Raw genomic sequence first — 25,638 nt, 5'->3', positions numbered from 1 at the left:
GGTCTTGGCAGGTCCACACTCACAATCGTTCATGCACCAGCTTGTGTCACCCCATACCTGTTTAAGACAGTAAGTCAGCAAGACACAGTTGCTCTATGAAGTAAAAACATGCCATCTCCTGGCATGACTCCTTGACACAACCTTTTCTGCAGTGAAAGGATGAGGACTGAACATGTCTGCTGATAAAGTTTATTAACCTTGTGTATCATCACTCAGGATGGCAGTTATAAATGCTTRGCTCAGGTTTCACAACAACTCCCGCCTCTCGCTCCCCTTGGAGAGCAATGCCCTCTTCCATGTCACATGGGTTCACATTAGTTCATTACATGCATGATTTCTTCCCTGTTTGGAAAGGGCATTTGAACTCACAATGCTTGCCTACCATAACTCATTACATGACAAGAGCAATGGAGAAACAGATGCCTTGTGTGGAATTGTCCATCAAATATAAATTCCACTTTATATAATGTAGTGAAAATATTTACATTTTTTTCTTCACAGGATAAGATTATAAGCATGATATATTATTGGAGTTGTTTATATGTAAGGCACCTCCTCAATCTATAATGATACTTTTCTTTGAAAGTATACGTTCACCACTTTATATTGTTTACAAAGGACAATTTTTTTTTTTTTAATCTGTAGAAAAATATATGGTATATAAAAATGGTATAAAAACAACCAACATCTGAAGACCATTGGCTTGGTAAGTGTGGTTATCTAATGCTCTCTTTGGTCTGATAACGCTGATCTACAGTTCATAGATCAGGTGTCTCCTGCAATACTCACTATAGGTAGAGATTATCCTCTAGAGGTCTAGGATCAGCTTATACTCCCCAAGTCCTAACCTTAACCATAAGAGGTATAGAAAAAGATCTGACCCTGTTTCAGTGGATAGGGAACCACTCAGACTGGTCCCAGAGAATGACATGCTATAGTAAAAGTGCCATGGCTCAGATACAGCACTTGCTGTACACATTATTACAGTCAGTTTGGGCGCAGTAATAGTGTACTTTCTCTAAGCACAGTTTTGGGAGTAGGGAACTATGTAGTTCAAGCAGTAATTTAAATACATTTTGCAGTAGCTTGGTGTTACTTGAACTAAATTAAAATATGGTAGTATTTTTAGTAGGTAACTAGAAAGGTATAGGTTAGCCTGAACATGTGGCAGTTGGTTTGGTGTCTCTAGCTTGAATGGTTCAAGAGTTACTGTTGGTGAGGTATTTTATGCAAATTTGAATAGTTCTAGTTAATACGTGTTTTTAAGAATTGGAAGTTATGATAGCCTGAACATGTGAAAGTTGGTTTGGTGTCTGTAGTTTGAATGGTCTATGAGTTGCTGTTGGTGATTTAATTTATGCAAATGTAGGACACATTCATGTAGTTATAGTTAATACAGATTTTAAAGAATTTGAAGTAGGTATAGCCTGAATGTTTTAAAGTTGGTCTTGTAGCTTAGCTTAACTGGCCAAGGAACTGGTCCATTTTGATAAGCTACCCTTATATTCCTATGGTTCTCATTTAAACTTATGTTAATTTATGCACATTTAAGATCGTTATAGTTAAAAAAGTATACATAGTATAAGAAAATCCTTTGACAAGAAATCTAAGTTGGTTTGGTGTTAATAGCTTAATAGAGATTGCTCTAGAATCTCTTTTTTATTTTTTTATTTTTTTATTTTTTTACAATTGAAGTCTGTGACCCTTTTTTTCCATTGAAATGCATTGGGAGCTCATTTAAATATTGATATGGTTCAAAAAGTATAAATGTTATCAAAAATATTTTTCTCAAGCAACCCCAGTTGGGGCAGTCTGGGCATTTGGAAGTTGGTTTCGTGTTAAATCGTTTAAGCTCGAGCGGGCTAAAGAAATCAAATAATAATAATATGAGTATGTAAGAAATCTAGAGTTGCACACTTAATTACTTTTTGCCATGTAGGGGTGTAGTTAACTACTGGAACTCCACCCTACTTTTTTGCATAGTGTAGTCAATCATTTCATTTTTTCTGCATCACACCTGCCTAATTAATTTTTTYCATTTAGCAGACGCGCTTATTCAGAATGGATTCATTTTTGTACTGGTCCCCCATGGGAATCAGACCCCCAACCCTGGCATTGCAAGCACCATGCTCTGCCAATTGAGCCACACATTACTTAATTCTCACTTGATACATAGGTTTTGTGATTAATAGGCAAAATTACACATTCTGTTGATACCGCAAAGTGATGCGTTATTGCAATTGGTAGTCTATGACATTTCAGATATAATTTTTATTTTTATACATTTTCACCAAGTAGTTTGGATATAGTGAACTCCTTTTTCAAAGTAACTTTAGTTTAATAAAACGATATAKTTTTTTAAAGGGTAGCTTTAGTGTAGCTTAACTTCTTCCAGTGTGAAGTAATTGCCTGCTTGGTAACCTATATTTTCAGAGTAGCTTCACCAACACTTTCGAAGCACTGCTCATTGGCCAACGGGTCAGGAAGAGAAAGTAACAAGTCCTCCCATGGACAAAATGGAGGACACACACAGTAAGAGATGGACTCTCAATGAGAGAGAATTCTAAGGAGCACCTCTCATTTCTGTAGTTTTCATCATGACCCTCTGGGGGATAGAAATAGACTTTCTACTCAGTTCGCAATTCAGTTCTTTCTTTCTTCCTTTTTCTCCTTCTCTATCAGGCCTCTCTTATGCTGCCATACTCTGCAATTCATTGGAGGCAGTGTTCTTGTCTGGACTCTGCTCTCTGTCAATCATAGTGTATCCCTGTCCTGCCTGCTGGCCTTGTTTTCCTGCTCTATGTCTCAGGACCAGGAGGGAGAGCAGGAAGCAGACAAATGCTCCGGTGACAAAGAATGCCTGCAGACCCAGGAACCTGCACACAGAAGAGAAAGGAGAATATCAGACATACCACTACTCTATAACAGGCCTGGGTCTAAGAAATACAGTATTGGAAATACTTTTAAATACTTGAACTGTGTTTGATTTAGTTTGCCTGGTAAAATGGTCCATAACTGCTCTATGCTAAATCAAGCACATCTCAAATACTTTCTAGAATGACTGACATGGCTGACATATATGTTGGCGCTTGCCTCTGTCTGAAGAGGTCCATGTTGTAGTAGTGACAGGACGTGTTCCTCCCACACTTCTTCCCCCAGATGATACAGGTGGTGTCTATGGCAGTGCCATACAGGACTGGGGCTGGCAGGAACGCTGGAGACACACATACACAGAATTATAAACACACTGTGTAAACAGACATTTGGATGAGCGCCTGTGAGGTGATTCTTTATGAGTGGCAGTGTTTTTGTGTTAATTATCCCTGTCGAGTCTTATTTCCATAGTGTACATGGTCCAGCTTAAAGGTAGAGTCAGCTAAATGACATTGCATGAGCAGTAATGCAGATATTGCGATGAGTGAGATGCAAGACTTCGCTCTCACACAGTATCTGCGCATGCTCACAAGTTCGCTTCACACTTTTACAACGTGGTARCCACGGGACCAAAACAGCAGAGAAGTTTGGCATCGCGCTCCAATGCTTTTAGTTGTTGTGGAAATTGACCCACTATGCTGTTTGATTTGTGCATCTACGTCATATTGCTGACTCTACTGTACCTTTAATGTCACCTAACAGGACAAACAGAGTCAAATTCAGGGTTAAATATTTAAAAGGCAGTTTCCCAGACATTTGCTGTTAAAATTATGGATGTCTGCTCGAGCAGAAAAGTYGATCACTGTAGGTCATTTATCTACATTTCTTGGGATCCAAGGCAAAGAGGTGAGTGTGGCTGGCTGTGTAATGCTGATATACAGTGTCTTCAGATAGTATTCACACCCCTTGACTTTTCCACATTTTGTTGTTTTAAAAGGTGGGATTAAAATGGATTTAATTGTAATAGATCTACACAAAATACTCTAATGTCAAAGTAGAAGAAAAATATGAACATTTGTAAAAAATAAAGTATGAAAATAAACACTAAAATGTCTTTATTACATAAGTATTCAAACCCCTGAGCCAATACGTACACATTAGTATCACATTTGGCAGTGATTACAGCTGTGAGTCTTTCTGGGTAAGTCGAAGAGCTTTGCACACTTGGATTGTACAATATTTGCACATTATAAATGTTTTAATTCTTCAAGCTCTGTCAAGTTGGTTGTTGATTATTGCTAGACAGCCATTTTCCAGACCTCCCTGGTCTTTGCAGTTGAATCAGTGTTTGAAATTCACTTCTCAACTGAGGAGCCTTACAGATAATACTATGTGAGGTACAGAGATTAGGGAGTCATTCAAAAATATAAATAATTTTAAACACTATTAATGCACACAGTGTGAGCCCATGCAACTTATTTTATGACTTCTTATTAAGCATTATGTGACTTGTTACTCCTGAACTTATTTAGGCTTGCCATAACGAATGGGTTGAATACTTATTGATTCAAAACATTTTCAGCTTTTCATTTTTATTAATGTGTAACAATTTCTAAAATCATAATTCTACTTTGACATTATGGGGTATTGTGTGTAGGCCAGTGACACAAAATCTAAATTTAATCCATTTTTAATTCAGGCTGTAACACTGTAACTCACCCAGCACTCTGAAGAGCATGTACTGAACACCCACAGCAAAAGACTTATCCTCTGGTCTCACTGTCCTGCAGAGGAGAGTGGGAGAGATAAGGAAAAATTGATGGAGAGGGTAGAGGGGATGGAGAGCTGGATAGAACAGCGTTTAAATCAGAGTGAATCACAACAGCTGAACGGATGCAGTAAACCATGTCAGACTTTTTTCACACACACACACACACACACACACCTCAAATATCAACATGCCACACTACCCCCATCCTCTTTATCTTGAAATCTTTGTTGTTGCATGCACCTTAGAGACTGCTTTGCCCTATGTACATATAATCATTGAACACTGGTCACTTTAATAATGTTTACACACTGTTTTACCGACTTTATATGTATATACTGTATTTTAGTCATGACTCAACCTATAACTACTGCTGTACACAACTTTTCTACTTATATTCTGTCTATACACACCATTATATATATTTATCTTCCTGAACTCTGACATTGCTCGTTCTGATATTTCTTAATTTCTTTTCACTTTTGGATTATGTGGGTATTGTTTTCTAGGCATTGGAGCTTGAAACAAACATTTCGCTGMATCTGCAATAACATCTTCAAATCTGTGTACGTGACTTTGATTTGCAGATGCTCTCTCTCTCCCTCTCTTTCATTGGTGTGTGTGTTCAGTATGTTAGTATCATGTTAGGCCTGTGTGTGAAAGGCGTGTGTGTATGTTCTACCTCAGTATCATCATGTAGGATGGGGTCTGTGAGAATGATGCAATGAAGCAGGTGAGAGCAGAGAGAACCATGAAGGGCAGGAGGAGGTGTTTGCAGTCACTACCGCATGTCCCTGGCAACGCATAACCATAGGATCCGCTGACCCCTATGCAGCCACAGTCGGTGTATTTCTGTCAGAGAGACAGAGAGAGTCACATGACGTTAACCACTGACTGGCCAATCAGACTCACACCATTGCATCTGGCAGTAACTGTTGGCATTATTAGGTATGAATGAGAATCTCACAAAGACATTGAAAAGACATTATCAAGAAACAGTCTCTCTGGCTTCAAGCAAAACGAATATTCTTCTCCCAGGCTTTGTGTGGTGGTAGCATGTGTGCGTGCATGTGTGTAAGTGTGTGTGTGTTGGTTCAAGAATGCTGAGTCTGGCTTTAAACTCTGTTTTCCATGCAGTAGGCACCGGGCTGTGACAGTAAAGCAGAAGTGAGGCCCCTTTAGAGTCTGTCTGACACGTCTACTACCTTGAAACCCAYCATCTAGGGTTTCTTCAGTCATTCTGCATCTTATATGATTTCATTTTCTCTCTGCTTTCTTTTTTAAGCTCATGTGCAAATATAATACATGGAACATTCATTGAATGCCAGGAGAAGTTAGGATTCAGCCCATTTATGGATAGGCAGGTGTAGTGGTTTACCAGGATTTTGCTGGTGTTGTCATCCAGTACTTTGGTCAAGCAGCCTGCATGACAGGGYGATCTGAACTCCACCCCGTCTGAGCCACACACTGGGTTAAAGTCCTCAGTCGGACAGGAGCACCCAGAGCTACACTCCAAAGACCTGTTCTGTCTGAGAACAGAAGAAGATGTAAGAGAAATGGTGCCTGGTACAATATGGCAACTTATGGCTTAASTGTTGTTTTAAGGAGGGTGGAGAGGTGAGGGTAACCTTTTGAGACGGCAACCTACTTGGTGGGGTAGATGCCAGTGACCCTCTGTGTGGAGCAGCCGAGGAGGAGGAGAGGCAGTGCGGTGAGTATACACATCAAGATGGCTGACGTGCAGATGAGGGCGGAGCCTCTAGTAGAGATATTCAGCCTCCTCATCAGAGCCCCGCCCAGCACGATGCCCAGCACCGCCAGAGGGATGTTCACCCCACCTTCAGGCACACAAAGATTAAAGGTTACTCAGAATAAAGCAGTTGGCACATTCCAGATAATGTTAATTGCAGTCGCCCTGCACATCTCAGAAGATAGCTATGTTACTATGGTTCCGGAGACATTAAACACTGAGATGTGCGCATCCCGACTTTGAGAAAGACAACCTGGAACACAACCAGTGTTTCCCATTACTTAGGCAGGGTGGTTCCCCTCTGCCTCGCTCTGTTAACACCCTCYTAAAAATGGTCAGCCTTATTTGGTTGTCATGGAAAATGGTGATATATTGGCAGCTTCAGGTGCTAACACTGGAGATTCTGCACCCCGCCAAAGAACTGGCTACAACACTGGGGTAAAGGGCAAGTAAATCCCATCCAGATTTGACCCTGTTCATCAAAGAGAACACACTGTATTCCAAGGCTATAAGCATGGGTGGCAGGGGTTTGATTGGCTGTGCTCTGCACATACAATGGAGTCTTTATCGTCTGGACAGCATCTGTGAATGATTACCTCCAGTTGATCATTAATCTGACAGATTTTTATGGGGATTTTTTTACTAGGCTAATTAGATTTCCACAAAAGTGTTTGTGGTCGTTTTCTATGCGCCCTGTGCTTTCCATAGACCATTGGAAAGTTGAAGCATAATTATTCTCAGCTAATACTGTGTATATGTCAAACACAGGTGTCAAATACTGGAGGTGTGCAGATTTGACTGAAGCAATCACTCTCCATGGAGTGGAATTTTCATTTGGTCCATTGGTTCTATTTCTATTCAAATTTTTTAGACAAACCCTAACCTTAACCTTAAYCTAAACCAGGATGTTCCACAGAGATAACGAATGGTGTCTCTCACCGATCATCATGTTGGAGAAGGAGGCGGTCTGGGTAAACTGGCGCTCTATGAACTTGGCCATGAAGGTGGCAAGGCCGGCTATCATAGCTGCCAGGTGGACCTGTGCCAGCACCACCAACAGGTAGATGGGGTTCTGCAAGGTCCGCAGGGTGATACGGGGGAAACCTGGGAGAGAGAAGGGGGGGGGAAGAGAGGGAGAAGAAATAGGCGAACGAAGCCGATGACCTAACTGCTTCAGACCATATTTAACAAGGGATGAGAAGCAACAATAGAGGAAGAGAGAGACCACCACAACTACTTTTCATATACTATCAGTATCATGACATCAGTGACCGTCACCCTCAACGCCATGTAGTCACCCACAGACACAATGAAGGGAAATGGAAAGGAAACAGACGGATGTGGTCTTATAAAAGTCTAACTTTTGAGGAACTGTGTGAGGGTGAGCTCCTGGACGGGGTCTGGCAGCGGTTTCTTTTTCTCCTCGGCTCTGGGTTTTTTGGCATCGCCTGCAGCTTCCTAACCAGGGGAGAGGAAGAACCACAATGATGCTCTTTACTCGTGTTAAAACAGATTTGAGTGTGAATACGGTACAGTAAACATGTAATCCTGCCTGTATTGCATTAACTCTCTCTAATAGCCTTTGAAGAGACCTGGGTCACACGATGTGGCAAAGAGATAGTTTGTCTGATTGCGAAATTATCAAATGTAAAGTGTATTTTTTATTTTATTCCACCTTTATTTAACCAGGTAGGCTAGTTGAGAACAAGTTTTCATTTACAACTGCGACCTGGCTGAGATAAAGCAAGCAGTGCAACACAAACAACAACACAGAGTTACACATGGAATTAACAAACATACAGTCAATAATACAATAGAAAAAGTATATACACAGTGTGTGCAAATGAGGTAGGATAACGGAGGTAAGGCAATAAATAGGCCATAGTGGCGAAATAATTACAATATAGCAATTGAACACTGGAGTGATAGATGTGCAGAAGATGAGTGTGCAAGTAGAGATACTGGGGTGCAAAGGAGCAAAAAAATAACAGTATGGGGATGAGGTAGTTGGATGGGCTATTTACAGATTGGCTATGTACAGGTGCAGTGATCTGTGAGCTGCTCTGACAACTGGTGCTTAAAGCTAGTGGGGGAGATATGAGTCTCCAGCTTCAGTGATTTTGCAGTTCGTTCCCGTCATTGGCAGCAGAGAACTGGAAGGAAAGGCGGCCGAAGGAGGAATTGGCTTTGGGGGTGACCAGTGAAATATACCTGCTGGAGTGGGTGCTGCTATGGTGACCAGTGAGCTGAGATAAGGTGGGGCTTTACCTAGCAAAGACTTATAGATGACCTGGAGCCAGTGGGTTTGGCGAAAAATATGAAGCGAGGGCCAGCCAACGAGAGCATACAGGTCGTAGTGGTGGGTAGTATATGGGGTTTTGGTGACAAAACGGATGGCACTGTGATAGACTGCATCCAATTTGCTGAGTAGAGTGTTGGAGGATATTTGGCAGCATGAGTGAAGGATGCTTTGTTGTGAAAGAGGAAGCCGATTCTAGATTTCATTTTGGATTGGAAATGCTTACTGTGAGTCTGGAAGGAGAGTTTACAGTGTAACCAGACACCTAGGTATTTGTAGTTGTCCACATATTCTAAGTATGGTGCAATGCCTGTCTCTTATACACATCTAGATGTGTATAAGAGACAGCTTTTACGAGGGTATGTTTGGCAGCATGAGTGAAGGATGCTTTGTTGCGAAATAGGATTCTAGATTTAATTTTGGATTGGAAATGCTTACTGTGAGTCTGGAAGGAGAGTTTACAGTGTAACCAGACACCTAGGTATTTGTAGTTGTCCACATATTCTAAGTATGGTGCAATGCAGTGCACTCAAGTTACACGCCAAGCTTTAGAGCTTTTAAAGCTCCAGCATTCAAGAGACAGAGAGAGAGAGACTGTGTGTCTGTGTCTGTGTTTGTGTTTGTGTGTGTGTGTGCACGCCCAGTTATGCTCTGCCATGTTAATATGATATACAGCCACTTTCACTATTGAGCAAGAACTGGCACGAGTATTCTTCTTTGTGCTCGATGACTGATTAGAGAAACATKAACCAAAATCTGATAAAAACATTATTTCAGAATGATGGATATGAGCCAAAACCTTATTCAACAAGGTCAAACCACATCACTCTCACTTGCTCTGAACCACATATTTTCTATGAGAGAAGATTGTGCAACTTTCATTAGAAATATATGTCATGACTGTGACTCAGCTGGTATACAATCACCTCTTTTGGCATCTGTTTGGGGAAGAAGAGGTAGGGCAGGGAGGTGAGAAAGAGGAAGGAGGCTGCCACGACAAAGCCCAACCACCAGGCTCCCACCCAGCGAGGGTCCCCTCTCTCCAGACCTATCTCATCTGCAGACAGGAGAGAGACATGTTACTGTACTAGTTGCAAAGTACATTATCAATAATAAAATAAAATATTCGATGAAACTATTAAATAAAATAATACATTGAATCAAATGCACTGTATGTATAGAAGTGTACCCTGAGCACAGTTCCTGGTTTCAACATGTTGTAACGTTTTGAGCAATTTTAGACAGTGTTAAGAGAAAGTTGTTTTTTCCCTTGGTATCATGCAACAAAACATTGAATCTCCGTCAAACTGATAGCAGTTTCCAGGAAGAAATCAGTCTTTCACTTTCAGTCATTGAAAATGAATGTGGAGCTTCTCCCAGTGAAAGAGAGTGATTTCTTCCTGGAAACTGCTATCAGTTTGCCGGAGGTTAAATGTTCTGTTGAATGAGGTCACACTGGCTGTAGGAACCCAAATTCCAGCTAAGAATCTATTTTACTCTAAAATGGATTACATTTTTCATTTTTTCTTCAATCTACACACAATAGCCCATAATTACAAAGCAAAAACTAATTTATAAAAATAAAATAAAATCTTCTTGGGTATGACACTACAAGCTTGGCACACCTGTATTTGGGGAGTTTCTTCCATTCTTCTGAGGAGCATCGCTGCAGAGCTATTTTCACGTCTCTCCAGAGATGTTCGATTGGGTTCAAGTCTGGCCTCTGGCTGGGTCACTCAAGGACATTCAGAGAATTGTCCCAAATTGTCCTGCGTTGTCTTGGCTGTGTTCTTAGGGTCGTTGTCCTATTGGAAGGTGAACCTTCGTACCAGTCAGAGGTTCTGAGTGCTCTGGAGCAGGTTTTCATCAAGGATCCCTCTGTACTTTTCTGTTTTCATCTTTGCCTCAATCCTGACTAGTCTCCCAGTCCCTGCCGCTGAAAAACATCCCGACAGCATGATGCTACCACCAACATGCTTCACCATAAGGATGGTGCCAGGTTTCCTCCAGAYGTGCCGCTTGGCATTCAGGCCAAAGAGTTCAATCTTGGTTTCATCAGACCAAATAATCTTGTTTCTCATGGTCTGTGAGTCTTTAGGTGCCTTTTAGCAAACTCCAAGCAGGCTGTCATGTGYCTTTTACTGAGGAGTGGCTTCAGTCTGGCCACTCTACCACAAAGGCCTTCTGGAAGGTCCCATCTCCACAGAGGAACTCTAGAGCTCTGTCAGCGTGATCATCTGGTTTTTGGTCATCTCCCTGACCAAGGCCCTTCTCCCCTGATTGCTCAGTTTGGCCGGGCGTCCAGCTCTAGGAAGAGTCTTGCTGGTTCCAAACTTCTTCCATTTAAGAATGATGGAGGCCACTATGTTCTTGGGGACCTTCAATGATTCATACATTTTTTGGTACCCTTCCCCAGAWCTGTGTCTCAACACAATCCTGTCTCTGAGCTCTACGTACAATTCCTTCAACCTCATATCAACTGTGGGACCTTATATAGATAGGTGTGGGCCTTTCCAAATCATGTCCAATCAATTTAATTTACGACAGGTGAACTCCAATCAAGTTGTAGAAACATCTCAAGGATGATCAATGGAAACAGGATGCACCTGAGCTCAATTTCGAGTCTCATAGCAAAGGGTCTGAATACTTATGTCAGTAAGGTATTTCTGTTTKWAAWWWWTTATACATTTGCAAAAATGTMTAAAAAACGGTTTTCGCTTTATCATTATGTGTAGATTGATGAAGGTTTTTTTTACATCCATTTTAGAATGAGGCTGTAACGTAACAAAATGTGGAAAAAGTCAAGGAGTCTGAATACTTTCCGAAGGCACTATATATAACTTCCATATTAGTTCTATCTAAATATTTGCAAGAATGAAGTCACGTTCCATTAGGCTGCACTGTGTGTGCCTTGTAGAAGGCGCTAGTTCAGGCTTGAGGAAACACACACACACGAGCACACGCACACACCCAGACACACACCTCAAAACAATGGGGAATAATCTAGTATTACCTAAATTGAATTCAGCTGGCCTTTGAACAGTTTTGAACATTTGTCAAATCATAGACAATGCTATCACACCTTGATAAATGAGATGCATTAAACTAAAAAGCTGAGATCAATGAGAGCAGACTGCAAATACAGGACACTGGCCCATGATTGTTGTAAATCCTGTTTTAGAGGTATCTGAAGCATTGCAGGGTGAGAACATGTCTGTAGTGGTGGCTTTGGTTCACACAGAAGGAGGTCGATCTTAGAATTCACAGGAGTGGAGTGAAGACAAGGTCGTCGCTATCATGAACATTATTCCAGCTAGTCTTCATTAACACCTGATTTTATTCACGGCTTGAAACTCAGGCATGTAAAGAAAACACCCTAACGTGACCCTTAGTACATAACCGCCCTATATTGCATTCTAACCCTAACCCTAGCTTTATGTCCACTTCACAGTTCAACACTACCCTAGCTTTATGTCCAACTGCCGGTTCAACACTAACCCTAGCTTTCTGTCCACTCACAGTTCAACACTAACCCTAGCTTTCTGTCCACTTCACAGTTCAACACTAACCCTAGCTTTCTGTCCACATGCCGGTTCAACACTAACCCTAACTCTAGCTTATGTCACATCCTGGTTCAACACTAACCTAGCTTATGTCCACATGCCGGTCACACAACCCTAACCCTAGCTATGTCCACATCCTGGTTCAACACTAACCCTAGCTTTATGTCACATGCCGGTTCAACACTAACCCTAGCTTTATGTCCACATGCCGGTTCAACACTAACCCTAGCTTTATGTCCACATGCCGGTTCAACACTAACCCTAGCTTTATGTCCACATGCCGGTCAACACTAACCCTAGCTTTATGTCCACATGCCGGTTCAACACTAACCCTAGCTTTCTGTCCACATCCTGGTTCAACCTAACCCAGCTTTATGTTCACATCCTGGTTCAACCCTAACCCTAGCTTTATGTCCACTACCCAGTTCAACACTAACCCTAGCTTAATGTTCACTACCCAGTTCAACACTAACCCTAGCTTTATGTCCACTACCCAGTTCAACACTAACCCTAGCTTTATGTCCACTACCCAGTTCAACACTAACCCTAGCTTTATGTCACTACCCAGTTCAACACTAACCCTAGCTTTATGTCCACTACCCAGTTAACACTAACCCTAGCTTTATGTCCACATGCCGGTTCAACACTAACCCTAGCTTTATGTCCACATGCGGTTCAACCCTAACCCTAGCTTTTGTTCACATCCTGGTTCAACACTAACCCTAGCTTTATGTCCACATCCTGGTTCAACACTAACCCTAGCTTTATGTCACATCCTGGTTCAACACTAACCCTAGCTTTATGTCCACATCCCGGTTCAACACTAACCCTAGCTTTATGTCCACATCCTGGTTCAACACTAACCCTAGCTTTATGTCCACATCCTGGTTCAACCCTAACCCTAGCTTTAGTCCACATCCTGGTTCAACCCTAACCCTAGCTTTATGCTCACATCCCGGTTCAAGACTAACCCTAGCTTTATGTCCACTACCCAGTTCAACACTAACCCTAGCTTTATGTCACAATCCCGGTTCAACCCTAACCCTAGCTTTATGTCCACATCCCGGTCAACACTAACCCTAGCTTTATGTCCACTACCCAGTTCAACACTAACCCTAGCTTTATGTCCACATGCCGGTTCAACAGTAACCCTAGCTTTCTGTCCACACCCGGTTCAACCCAACCCTAGCTTTATGTCCACATCCTGGTTCAACACTAACCCTAGCTTTATGTCCACATCCCAGTTCAACACTAACCCTAGCTTTATGTCCACATGCCGGTTCAACACTAACCCTAGCTTTCTGTCCACATCCCGGTTCAACCCTAACCCTAGCTTTCTGTCCACATCCTGGTTCAACACTAACCTAGCTTTATGTCCACATGCCGGTTCAACACTAACCCTAGCTTTATGTCCACATGCCGGTTCAACACTAACCCTAGCTTTATGTCCACATCCTGGTTCTACACTAACCCTAGCTTTCTGTCCACATCCTGGTTCAACACTAACCCTAGCTTTATGTTTCAACCCGGTTCAACCCTAACCCTAGCTTTATGTTACATCCCGTTCAACCCTAACCCTAGCTTTATGCTCACATCCCGGTTCAACCCTAACCCTAGCTTTATGTTTACATCCCGGTTCACCCCTAACCTAGCTTTATGTTACATCCCGGTTCAACCCTAACCCTAGCTTTATGTTAACATCCCGGTTCAACCCTAACACTAATCCTAGCTTTATGTTCACATCCCGGTTCAACCCTAACCCTAACTCTAGCTTTATGTCCACATCCCAGTTCAACCCTAACCTTAGCTTTATGTTACATCCCGGTTCAACCCTAACCCTAGCTTTATGTTAACATCCCGGTTCAACCCTACACTAACCCTAGCTTTATGTTCACATCCCGGTTCAACCCTAACCCTAACTCTAGCTTTATGTCCACATCCCAGGTCAACCCTAACCTAGCTTTATGTTTACACCCCGTTCAACCCTAACCCTAGCTTTATGTCACACCCGGTTCAACACTAACCCTAGCTTTATGTTCACATCCCGTTCAACACTAACCCTAGCTTTATGTTCACATTCGGTTCAACACTAACCCTAGCTTAATGTTCACATCCTGGTTCAACACTAACCCTAGCTTTATGTCCACATCCAGGTTCAACCCTAACCCTAGCTTTATGTTCACATCCCGGTTCAACCCTAACCCTAGCTTTATGTTCACACCCGGTTCAACCCTAACCCTATTTTATGTTCACATCCTGGTTCAACACTAACCCTAGCTTTATGTCCACATCCCGTTCAACCCTAACCCAGCTTATGTTCACATCCCGGTTCAACCCTAACCCTAGCTTTATGTTCACATCCCGGTTCAACACTAACCTTAGCTTTATGTTCACATCCCGGTTCAACCCTAATCCTAGCTTTATGTTCACATCCCGGTTCAACCCTAACCCAGCTTTATGTTCACATCCCGGTTCAACCCTAACCCTAGCTTTATGTTGACATCCCGGTTCAACACTAACCCTAGCTTTATGTCCACATGCCGGTTCAACACTAACCCTAGCTTTCTGTCCACATCCGGTTCAACCCTAACCCTAGCTTTATGTCCACATCCGGTTCAACACTAACCCTAGCTTTATGTCCACTACCCAGTTCAACCCTAACCCTAGCTTTATGTTCACATCCCGGTTCAACACTAACCCTAGCTTTATGTCCACATGCCGGTTCAACACTAACCCTAGCTTTCTGTCCACATCCCGCGTTCAACCCTAACCCTAGCTTTATGTCCACATCCTGGTTCAACACTAACCCTAGCTTTCTGTCCACATCCTGGTTCAACACTAACCCTAGCTTTATGTCCACAGCCGTTTCAACACTAACCCTAGCTTTATGCTCACATCCTGGTTCAACACTAACCCTAGCTTTATGTTTACAACCCGGTTCAACCCTAACCTTAGCTTTATGTTTACATCCTGGTTCAACCCTAACCCTAGCTTTATGCTCACATCCCGGGCAACCCTAACCCTAGCTTTATGTTTACATCCCGGTTCACCCCTAACCCTAGCTTTATGTTTACATCCCGGTTCAACCCTAACCCTAGCTTTATGTTAACATCCCGGTTCAACCCTAACACTAACCCTAGCTTTATGTTCACATCCCGGTTCAACCCTAACCCTAACTCTAGCTTTATGTCCACATCCCAGTTCAACCCTAACCTTAGCTTATTATATGTTTACATCCCGTGTCAACCCTAACCCTAGCTTTATGTTAACATCCCGGTTCAACCCTAACACTAACCCTAGCTTTATGTTCACATCCCGGTTCAACCCTAACCTAACTCTAGCTTTATGTCCACATCCCAGTTCAACCCTAACCTTAGCTTTATGTTTACATCCCGGTTCAACCCTAACCCTAGCTTTATGTTCACATCCCGGTTCAACACTAACCCTAGCTTTATGTTCACATTCCGGTTCAACACTAACCCTAGCTTAATGTTCACATCCTGGTTCAACACTAACCCTAGCTTTATGTCCACATCCAGTTCAACCCTAACCCTAGCTTTATGTTCACATCCCGGTTCAACCTAACCCTAGCTTTATGTTCACATCCCGGTTCAACCCTAACCCTAGCTTTATGTTCACATCCTGGTTCAACACTAACCCTAGCTTTATGTCCACATCCCGTGTTCAACCCTAACCCTAGCTTTATGTTCACATCCCGGTTCAACCCTAACCCTAGCTTTATGTTCACATCCCGGTTTCAACACTAACCCTAGCTTTATGTTCACATCCCGTTCAACCCTAACCCTAGCTTTCTGTCCACATCCGCGTTCAACCCTAACCCTAGCTTTATGTTCACATCCCGGTTCAACCCTAACCCTAGCTTTATGTCCACATCCCAGTTCAACACTAACCCTAGCTTTATGTCCACATCCCAGTTCAACCCTAATACCCTGACTACACTGCTCGCGTCGCGTGCGCGAGCGCTGCAAAATACATTTTGAAATTCAATTATTGCACCCGCACTGCTCGCACACGTTAACGAGCATCTGCGTTGCCAAGGGCTAAAATAGAAGTCCTTTCTATTTCTGACGCAGATCGCACTGAAAGTCCTGCCTCTCCCATCTCCTTATKGGTTTTTAGAAGCAGGTACCCACGTGCCATCTCCTCATTGGTTATACCCACGTGGGTGATTGAAAGACGAACTGTGTTGCYGGTTGTTGTGGTAATACTATGAAAGTTTAGATGCCAATCACGATATAAGTTCAAGGATGAAAAAGCCTGGAAGGAGGAGAGATGACAAGAAACGATTCGGTTGACTGTTTTATGTGTGGATTAATTGTCGGAGTAAAGGACCTTGTGCATTTCAGGTAAAATAACAACCTAATGTTATTATCCCAGGACAAATTAGCCCAGGACAAATTAGCCCAGGACAAAATAGGACAAAATAGCTAGCAAGTGCAAGCGTTTGGTGTGGGGGGACAAAATAAATGTATGCACGATGGCGCGCACAGCCGGTTTGGGTTCTGTGTAACCCTAGCTTTATGTCCACATCCCAGTTCAAACCTCCCAGTTCAAACCTAACTCTAGCTTTATGTCCACATCCCAGTTCAAACCTCCCAGTTCAAACCTAACCCTAGCTTTATGTCCACATCCCAGTTCAAACCTCCCAGTTCAAACCTAACCCTAGCTTTATGTCCACATCCTGGTTCAACACCAACCCTTAATCCTCATAAAATTTTGGTGAAACTCCATGTCAGTAGTGTGGTAAGAGAAAACATGACCCCTGGATTTTCCTTCCCCATATCAACTCCAGATGAAACACTTCTGACATGCTGTGAACATCTGAGGAGTGCCTGGGACTGTGTGTGTGTGTGTGTGTGTGCGTGCGTGCATGCGTGAGTGAGCGAGCAAGTGCGTGTGCTAACCTTTGGACATCTTGTCGATGTCGACATAAAATCTCAGCATGAAGGAGCCCATCATGAAACCAAATGCAGGACCGATAGACGTGACAGCCAGGAGAATACCTGCAGGGGGGAACCACAGTCAGACATAACATTCCTGTTGTGGGGTCAATACAGTTAAACAGAAAATAAAGTGTGATTGCTCATGATTTGCTTCTCCCCAGATCATACTTCTAAGTTGATGAAAAGAAAATGAAAGTCTGCTTATCGTTTTTAGACTAAACACAACACAGCCTTGAGAGCTGCAAACAATGAGTGGATACAATACATTTTGTTTCTTTGCCAGTTTTTTCAGCTTCTGCACCAGGGTTATGTGTGAAATGTCTCATCTAGCACTCCCTCTAACATCCCTGCATGTATTCCCAGTATTGGAGGTTATAAAGTGCAGGCAAAAGTTGCAGGAACGTTACAGAAGTATGGTGGAACGCTCCCTTCAAAAAAATAAATAATAATCTACTGATTTGTAGTTAAAAAAACCCGGACGTTTTGGCCCAAAAGTCCTGCATCAGAATGTATATTCCCAGTATTCCAAGAATTTTCTGTGTTTCCCAGTCATTCCCAGTGATCGCACCTAGGTAGAAGGGAGAGTTTCTCTTGCTGGCATAGTCATCAATGTAGGAGATTCCGAAGGGTTGGATGGGAACTCCGCCGATTCCCAGGAGTAGCTGTCCTAGGAGCAGGAGTGGGAATACGCCCTGCTGAGCATGACTCTCCTGCTGTGTGCAGCTGTGATTGGACAAGGGGGTTTGGAAGGAGCTCTCTAATTGGCAGAGACCAGAGTTGTCATCCTTGGATTCTATGGAACAAAGGTAGAGGTAGGAAGGAGTTAGAAGTTAGGTGATAACAACTATTTTGTTTTGAGATTCAAACAAATGTGTGTTTGTGTGTGCGTGTATTTGAATGTGTGTACGTGTCTGCATTTGTGTGTGTGTGACTTACGGCTGATGTGGACTGTGTACTCGTAGGGGCCACTGATGAAATGAGGCAGGGCCATCATCAAAGCAGCCAGACTGGCCACCAGTGCCCCTCCACCGATGAACCGCGGCCGGTGAACACGGCTACCAAAGAAACTCACAAACACTATCAGGACCGTGTTCCCCACCTACACACACACACAAGCGCACGTACACACACACACACACACAGTACGTGTCTGCATTTGTGTGTGTGTGACTTACGGCTGATGTGGACTGTGTACTCGTAGGGGCCACTGATGAAATGAGGCAGGGCCATCATCAAAGCAGCCAGACTGGCCACCAGTGCCCCTCCACCGATGAACCGCGGCCGGTGAACACGGCTACCAAAGAAACTCACAAACACTATCAGGACCGTGTTCCCCACCTACACACACACACAAGCGCACATACACACACACACACACACACACACACAGTCTTGTACAGTTAACCATGTGGGGACACAAAATTCAGTCCCTTTCAAAATCCTATTTTTCCTAACCCCTAACCTTAAACCTAACACTAAACCGTACTCTTACCCTAACCTTAATCTTAACCCTAACCTTAACCGAAAATCCTAACCTTTTTTAAATTTGTATTATTTCACCTTTATTTAACCAGGTAGGCCAGTTGTGAACAAGTTCTCATTTACAACTGCGACCTGGCCAAGATTAAGCAAAGCAATGCGACACAAACAACAACACAGACTTACACATGGAATAAACAAACAAACAGTCAATAACACAATAGAAAATTCTATATACATTCTATATATTTCTATATATTTCAATTTAGCAATTAAACACTGGAGTGATGTGCAGAAGATGAATGTGCAAGCAGAGATACTGGGTTGCAAAGGAGCAAAAAATWAAAATAACAGTATGGGGATGAGGTAGTTGGATGGGCTATTTACAGATGGGCTATGTACAGGTGCAGTGATCTGTGAGCTGCTCTGACGGCTTGTGCTTAAAGTTAGAGAGGGAGATATGAGTCTCCAGCTTCAGTGAATTTTGCAATTCGTTCCAGTCATTGGCAGCAGAGAACTGGAAGGAAAGGCGGCCAAATGAGGAATTGGCTTTGGGGGTGACCAGTGAAATATACCTGCTGGAGCATGTGCTACGAGTGGGTGCTGCTATGGTGACCAGTGAGCTGAGATAAGGCAGGGCTTTACCTAGCAAAGACTTAGATGACCTGGAGCCAGTGGGTTTGGTGACAAATATGAAGCGAGGGCCAGCCAACGAGAGCATACAGGTCGCAATGGTGGGTAGTATATGGGGCTTTGGTGACAAAACGGATGGCACTGTGATCCACACACACACCGTAACACACTCACGTGCACCCTCTCACATGTGAAAATTAATCTTCTGAAAATCTTCTGAAAAGAATCATCTTAACCTGATGAATTTGGAACAAATTAGCCAGCCTGTTATCTGAACCAGCTCAGTAGAGTGGTGGGGTACATGGCATGCTCACCTCATTGAATGAGGCCAGGATGCCAGACTTCTGGCTGGAGAAGCCGTAGCGTCTCTCTATAGTGGAGATGGAGCTCTTCAGATACCCAGACACCAACAGTTGGGCCAGCTGGAGCATACCATGGCATAGCACGAAGAACTAGTGGAGAGAGAGGTTGACAGACTATAGATACGTGTAGTAGGAATCATTCAAAATTAATATAACAGATCTGATCAATGGTCTACAGAAAGCTCAAAAGTCTGATTCAAATATTCAGGAGAACTTTATGTGGAACCATGTCATGTTTCACGTATGACACCTTTATGTAAAGAAATTATGTAATGTAACAAAACGTAATGCTACTGTAGTTACCTGGAGGGCTAAAGAGGGTCTGGTTTTCTCTCTTTAGAATGGCCACTGTAGGCCTATGGGTAACTTTATGAGGATTTTCACTCCCAGAACATAATGTGTTACACGTAATACAAACTGCCTAACCCTAATATTTTTTAAGTAATTCTTTATTTGCCAAGTTTCTTATCTTAACTCTCCTGAAGATACAGTTTTACAAGTGAATTCACGAGGAAGTAGACTCATGTAGTTAAAAGACACATACAGAAGCCAAGTTTATGTGTTTCTAACTCATGGGAACACTACAAGGTTGTGCTGAAAACACCAGGAAACACAACCCCTCCTGGGGCTACAGAGGAAAATCACAGTAGACTACAGGACACACATCAACGTTTTCACTACATTAAGAAATAAACTACATTTCAGATTGCAAAACAAGGAAGATTTGCTCCCTTTCCTCTCTGACGGTGGAACTTTATGGCTCCAGTCCATAACATGAGGATATCCTGTCAATTAATGTAGGTTAAACTCCTTAATGTTAGCACGCTAGCAGTCTCTGTGACCCTAACATCACATAATCCAAGTCTAAATCTTCTGGACTCCTGAACAGCAGTCTGTAGACATAGATTTGCCCTTTGACCTCACTTCCCGGTATTGTCTCAGTTCTGCGACAACACAACACACAAAGCAGACCAATACATTAATTGGGCTTTTTCGACATTGCAGGTTATCTACAAATCAGCTTGAATCATAAATAACTACTAATTATTATTTGTAGATCAGTCAATTTACTCACAACGCATCAAAGATTTGATGCTCTCGAACACTGACACTCAGTGAGAGTTGGGAGTAATGATGTGAGAGGTGAGAGACAGGAGTAACCAGTTGTGGAAAAAATACTAAATTGTCATACTTGAGCAAAAGTAAAGATACCTTAATAGAAAATGACTCAAGTAAAAGTGAAAGTCACCCAGTAAAATATTACTTGAGGAAAAGTCTAAAAGTATCTGGTTTAAAATGTACTTAGGCACAGTGGTAGAAAAGGTACTCAGTTGTCATACCTGAGTAAAAGTAAAAAGTAAACGCTATACATCAAAATCATTATATTCAGCAAACCAGACGCCACAATTTAATTGTTTTTTAAATTTACAGACAGACAGGGGCACATTCCCACACATCAATCATTTACAAATGCAATATCTGTGTTTAGTGAATCAGAGGCAGTACGGATGACAATGTGTTATTTTGATTGGTGCATCAATGGGATCATATTGCTGTCCTGCCTGAGCAATCTAAATATAATGAGTACTTTTGGGTGTCAGGGAAAATGTATGGAGTAAAAAGTACATTATTTTCTTTAGGAATGAGTAAAAGTAAAAGTAGTCAAAAATATGAATAGCAAAGTACAAATACAAATAGTATTACTTCAAAGTATTTTTACTTAACCTTTCTAAAGGAAAGTGTGTGTCCCACGCTGGACGGTGGAGCTAACGTAGRCTAATGCGATTAGCATGAGGTTGTAAGTAACAAGAACATTTCACAGGACATAGACATATCTGATATTCGTAGAAAGCTTAAATTATTGTTAATCTAACTGCACTGTCCAATTTACAGTGAAATAATACAATGCTATTGTTTGAGGAGAGTGCATAGTTATGAACTTGAAAATGTATTAATAAACCAATTTGGCACATTTGGGCAGTCTTGATACAACATTTGAACAGAAATGCAATGGTTCATTGGATCAGTCTAAAACGTTGCACATACACTGCTGCCATCTAGTGGCCAAAATCTAAATTGAGCCTGGGCTGGAATAATATGTATGTTTTTTTTCTTTGTATTATCTTTTACCAGATCTAATGTGTTATATTCTCCTACATTCATTTCACATTTCCACGAACTACAAAGTTTTTCCTTTCAAATGKTATCAAGAATATGCATATCCTTGCTTTAGGTMCTGAGCTAAAGSMAKKTMRWTTTGGGTATGTCATTTTAGGCGAAAATTGAAAATAAAGGGGCGTATCCTTAAGAGGTACTTTATACCACTGGGAGTAAAATGTAATAAACGAGAACCTATAATTTTGGAAATTGTACACACAACAGCAACAGCCGGACGGTAAAATGCTATTATGCTAATCAGCAGTGTTGTGTGGCGTTCTAAAAAGTATGCTACTCTCATAGATTTCTATTCCTTTGCTACTACTGGTATGTAATTGACATTTGGCGCTAGTTGCAAGTGGAAATGTTATATGTAGTTTTGAGGTGATGCAACCTACCTTGATGCTGTTGAAGGGGCTCCTGCATCTRGCAGGAGGCTTCGACTTCAATTGTTCAGAGTTCATCTGGAGGTCGCTGGCCATCATACCTGTCAGACTCAGTGATCCAACCCAGGAAGTAGAAAATCTATAAATGTCACAGATTTCCAGTCAAGTTCTTTTCCTTGTACTCTGGTTACTTTGTATCTTCAATCTTTATATTCACTTTGTCTCTCTATAATTTGGACTCCAATAACACTTATACTTATATATACTTCTATCTCTGCTGGTGTTCTGTATCTACTGCCATTGTTAAAATCAGGTAGAGGAGATGTGCTATTCATTTAAATCATATTGAGATGCAGTGCTCTGAGTTTATATTCAGTTTGAAGAGAAACAATCTTCATTCACATCATAATGTTGAGAGAGAGAGAAAGAGAGAGATTAAGAGAGAAAGAGACAGAGAGTGGGGACAGAGAGATCGACAAATTGAGACCAACAGAGACAGATGTAGGGAGAAAAATTTAGGGGGATATGCCTGGGTTCAAGTTGTCCACCATTTCTCATTACAAAGTGAATGTGAAAGTCAGTAAGCATTACTCCATTACCTCCCATAAAGAATCCCAAGTTGTGGTGACATGCTGGAGAGATCATGACTTTAAGATTAACTTTACCTCAGTTTGTGAATTACTGTGCACATTATGCACTAGATCACACTAAACAATGCACTAATAGCAGATATAAATCTGAAGACCACACAGAAGAGAGGTTGCATGGCACTGGCCACTAGAACACACCTTAGAGAAGCATTTCCACATGCAGTATATACTTACTGTGTGTTCTTACTGTAAAGCAGTAAAATGCTGCAATATACAGTGTCTTCAGAAAGTATTCACACCCCTTGACTTTTTCCACATTTTGTTGTGCTACAGCCTGAATTGAAAATGTATAAAAAACATTTTTGKCACTGGCCTACACAYAATCCCCATGACGACAAAGGTGCTTCGACAAAGTATTGACTCTGACGTGTGAATACGTATGTAAATGAGATATTTCTCCATTTCCTTTTCAATACATTTGCAATTTTGAATTGAGGCTGTAACATAACAAAATGTGGAGTCAAATGGTATGAATACTTTCTGAAGGCATTGTAGTGTTTTTGTGGTGTTTTTCCACGTTTCCCCCCCAAGCATGTTTGTGTAACATGGGAGTTGGTGTGGCTGCAGTCAAGAGAGATAAGACGGGCAGGAGACAAGCACCAATCAGTTGTGGAATGTCAACAAAAACAAACACTGCACCATAAAATACCACACCAGTGGGACTGGCATTACTGCAGTCGTAGAAATATCAAACTCCCTTTCAGACTCCTCAAATGTGTACACACAAAAGCAATACATTTTAGATTTTAGTGCTAACACCTTGGTGTTCATTGTTAGGCACATGCACTAAATGCCAAAAGGCCAGTTTCAACCACAAATACAGTTGAAGTCGGAAGTTTACATACACCTTAGCCAAATACATTTAAACTCAGTTTTTCACAATTCCTGACATTTAATCCCAGTAAAATTTYCCTGTTTTAGGTCAGTTAGGATCACCACTTTATTTTAAGAATGTGAAATGTCAGAATAATAGCAGAGAGAATGATTTATTTCAGCTTTTATTTCTTTCATCACATTCCCAGTGGGTCAGAAGTTTACATACACTCAATTAGTATTTGGTAGCATKGCCTTTAAATTGTTTAACTTGGGTCAAACATTTCGGGCAGCCTTCCACAAGCTTAACACAATAAGTTGGGTGAATTTTGGCCCATTCCTCCTGACAGAGCTGGTGTAACGGAGTCAGGTTTGTGAGGCCTCCTTGCTCGCACACGCTTTTTCAGTTCTGCCCACAAATGTTCTATAGGATTGAGGTCAGGGCTTTGTGATGGCCACTCCTCTACCTTGACTTTGTTGTCCTTAAGCCATTTTGCCACAACTTTGGAAGTATGCTTGGGGTCATTGTCCATTTGGAAGACCCATTTGCCACCAAGCTTTAACTTCTTGACTGATGTCTTGAGATGTTGCTTCATTATATCCACATAATTTTCCTACCTCATGATGCCATCTATTTTGTGAAGTGCACCAGTACCTTCTGCAGCAAAGCACCCCCACAACATGATGCTGCCACCCCCGTGCTTCACGGATGGGATGGTGTTCTTCGGCTTGCAAGCCTCCCCCTTTTTCCTCCAAACATAACAATGGTCATTATGGCCAAACAGTTCTATTTTTGTTTCATCAGACCAGAGGACGTTTCTCCAAAAAGTACAATCTTTGTCCCCATGTGCAGTTGCAAACCGTAGTCTGGCTTTTTTAATTGCGGTTTTTGAGCAGTGGCTTCTTCCTTGCTCAGCGGCCTTTCAGGTTATGTCGATATAGGACTCGTTTTTCTGTGGATATAGATACATTTGTACCCGTTTCCTCCAGCATCTTCACAAGGTCCTTTGCTGTTGTTCTGGGATTGATTTGCACTTTTCGCACCAAAGTACGTTCATCTCTAGGAGACAGAACGCGTCTCCTTCATGAGCGGTATGACAGCTGCATGATCCCATGGGGTATATACTTGCGTACTATTGTTTGTACAGATGAACGTGGTACCTTCAGGCATTTGGAAATTGCTCCCAAGGATGAACCAGACTTGTGGAGGTCTACAATTGCTTTTCTGAGKTCTTGGCTGATTTCTTTTGATTTTTCCATGATGTCAAGCAAAGAGGCACTGAGTTTGAAGGTAGGCGTTGAAATACATCCACAGGTACACCTCCAATTGACTCAATTGATATCAATTAGCCTATCAGAAGCTTCTAAAGCCATGACATTATTTTCTGGAATTTTTCCAAGCTTTTTAAAGGCACAGTCAAGTTAGTGTATGTAAACTTCTGACCCACTGGAATTGTGATACAGTGAATTTTAGGTGAAATAATCTSTCTGTAAACAATTGCTGGAAAGAATTACTTGTCACATGCACAAAGTAGATGTCCTAACCGACATGCCAAAACTATAGTTTGTTAACAAGACATTTGTGGAGTGGTTGAAAAACAAGTTTTAATGACTCCAACCGAAGTATGTAAACTTCCAACTTCAACTTTATGCTGCACACAACAACCTGTCCTCTCACACATAATCTCTACACACTGCACAGTACATTAGATTACAGTGTCTGAATTACAGCTAGTRGAGTTAGTGGATAGTGGATCACAGTTAAAAGCAGTAGTACAGAACAGTACAGTTGGTCACTTACTCTGTAGATGAAGCTGAGGTTTAGTGGTGTGTTCTGTATCCACTCCTCAGATGTCGACTCACACAGAAAGTGAGCTTAGTTGGAACCCCAGGAGGTAGCTTTCACTCGATGAAATAAGGCGTGCTCAACTTTGATGAAT

General features: G+C 41.9%; 1 protein-coding gene across 2 annotated transcripts; it reads right to left on the bottom strand.

Moving 5' to 3' along the window:
• Positions 1 to 2,105: 2,105 nt before the first annotated feature.
• On the bottom strand, positions 2,106 to 25,590 carry LOC111981076 (solute carrier organic anion transporter family member 2B1). 2 transcript variants are annotated; one of them, XM_024012215.2, is made up of 15 exons: positions 25,500 to 25,590; positions 22,248 to 22,374; positions 19,645 to 19,782; positions 18,394 to 18,556; positions 17,787 to 18,011; positions 17,180 to 17,278; positions 9,618 to 9,748; positions 7,754 to 7,850; positions 7,332 to 7,496; positions 6,291 to 6,480; positions 6,021 to 6,171; positions 5,325 to 5,494; positions 4,594 to 4,658; positions 3,094 to 3,214; positions 2,106 to 2,876 (listed from the first exon to the last, which is right to left on the bottom strand). In XM_024012215.2, the coding sequence occupies exons 2-15, from the start codon at positions 22,332 to 22,334 to the stop codon at positions 2,690 to 2,692; spliced, it is 1,989 nt and encodes a 662-aa protein (XP_023867983.1). In that variant the 5' UTR covers positions 22,335 to 22,374; positions 25,500 to 25,590; the 3' UTR covers positions 2,106 to 2,689. The 2 variants fall into 2 exon arrangements, with proteins under 2 accessions (XP_023867983.1, XP_023867984.1); XM_024012216.2 differs by lacking the exons at positions 18,394 to 18,556; positions 19,645 to 19,782; positions 22,248 to 22,374; positions 25,500 to 25,590 and adding an exon at positions 18,155 to 18,312.
• Between the last annotated feature and the right edge of the window lie 48 nt (positions 25,591 to 25,638).

The sequence above is a fragment of the Salvelinus sp. IW2-2015 genome, linkage group LG20, assembly GCF_002910315.2.
Source record: "Salvelinus sp. IW2-2015 linkage group LG20, ASM291031v2, whole genome shotgun sequence".
Classification (NCBI taxonomy): domain Eukaryota; kingdom Metazoa; phylum Chordata; class Actinopteri; order Salmoniformes; family Salmonidae; genus Salvelinus; species Salvelinus sp. IW2-2015.
The sequence above is the reverse complement of the archived record's forward strand: the minus strand, read 5'-3'. Positions and strand labels throughout refer to the sequence as shown.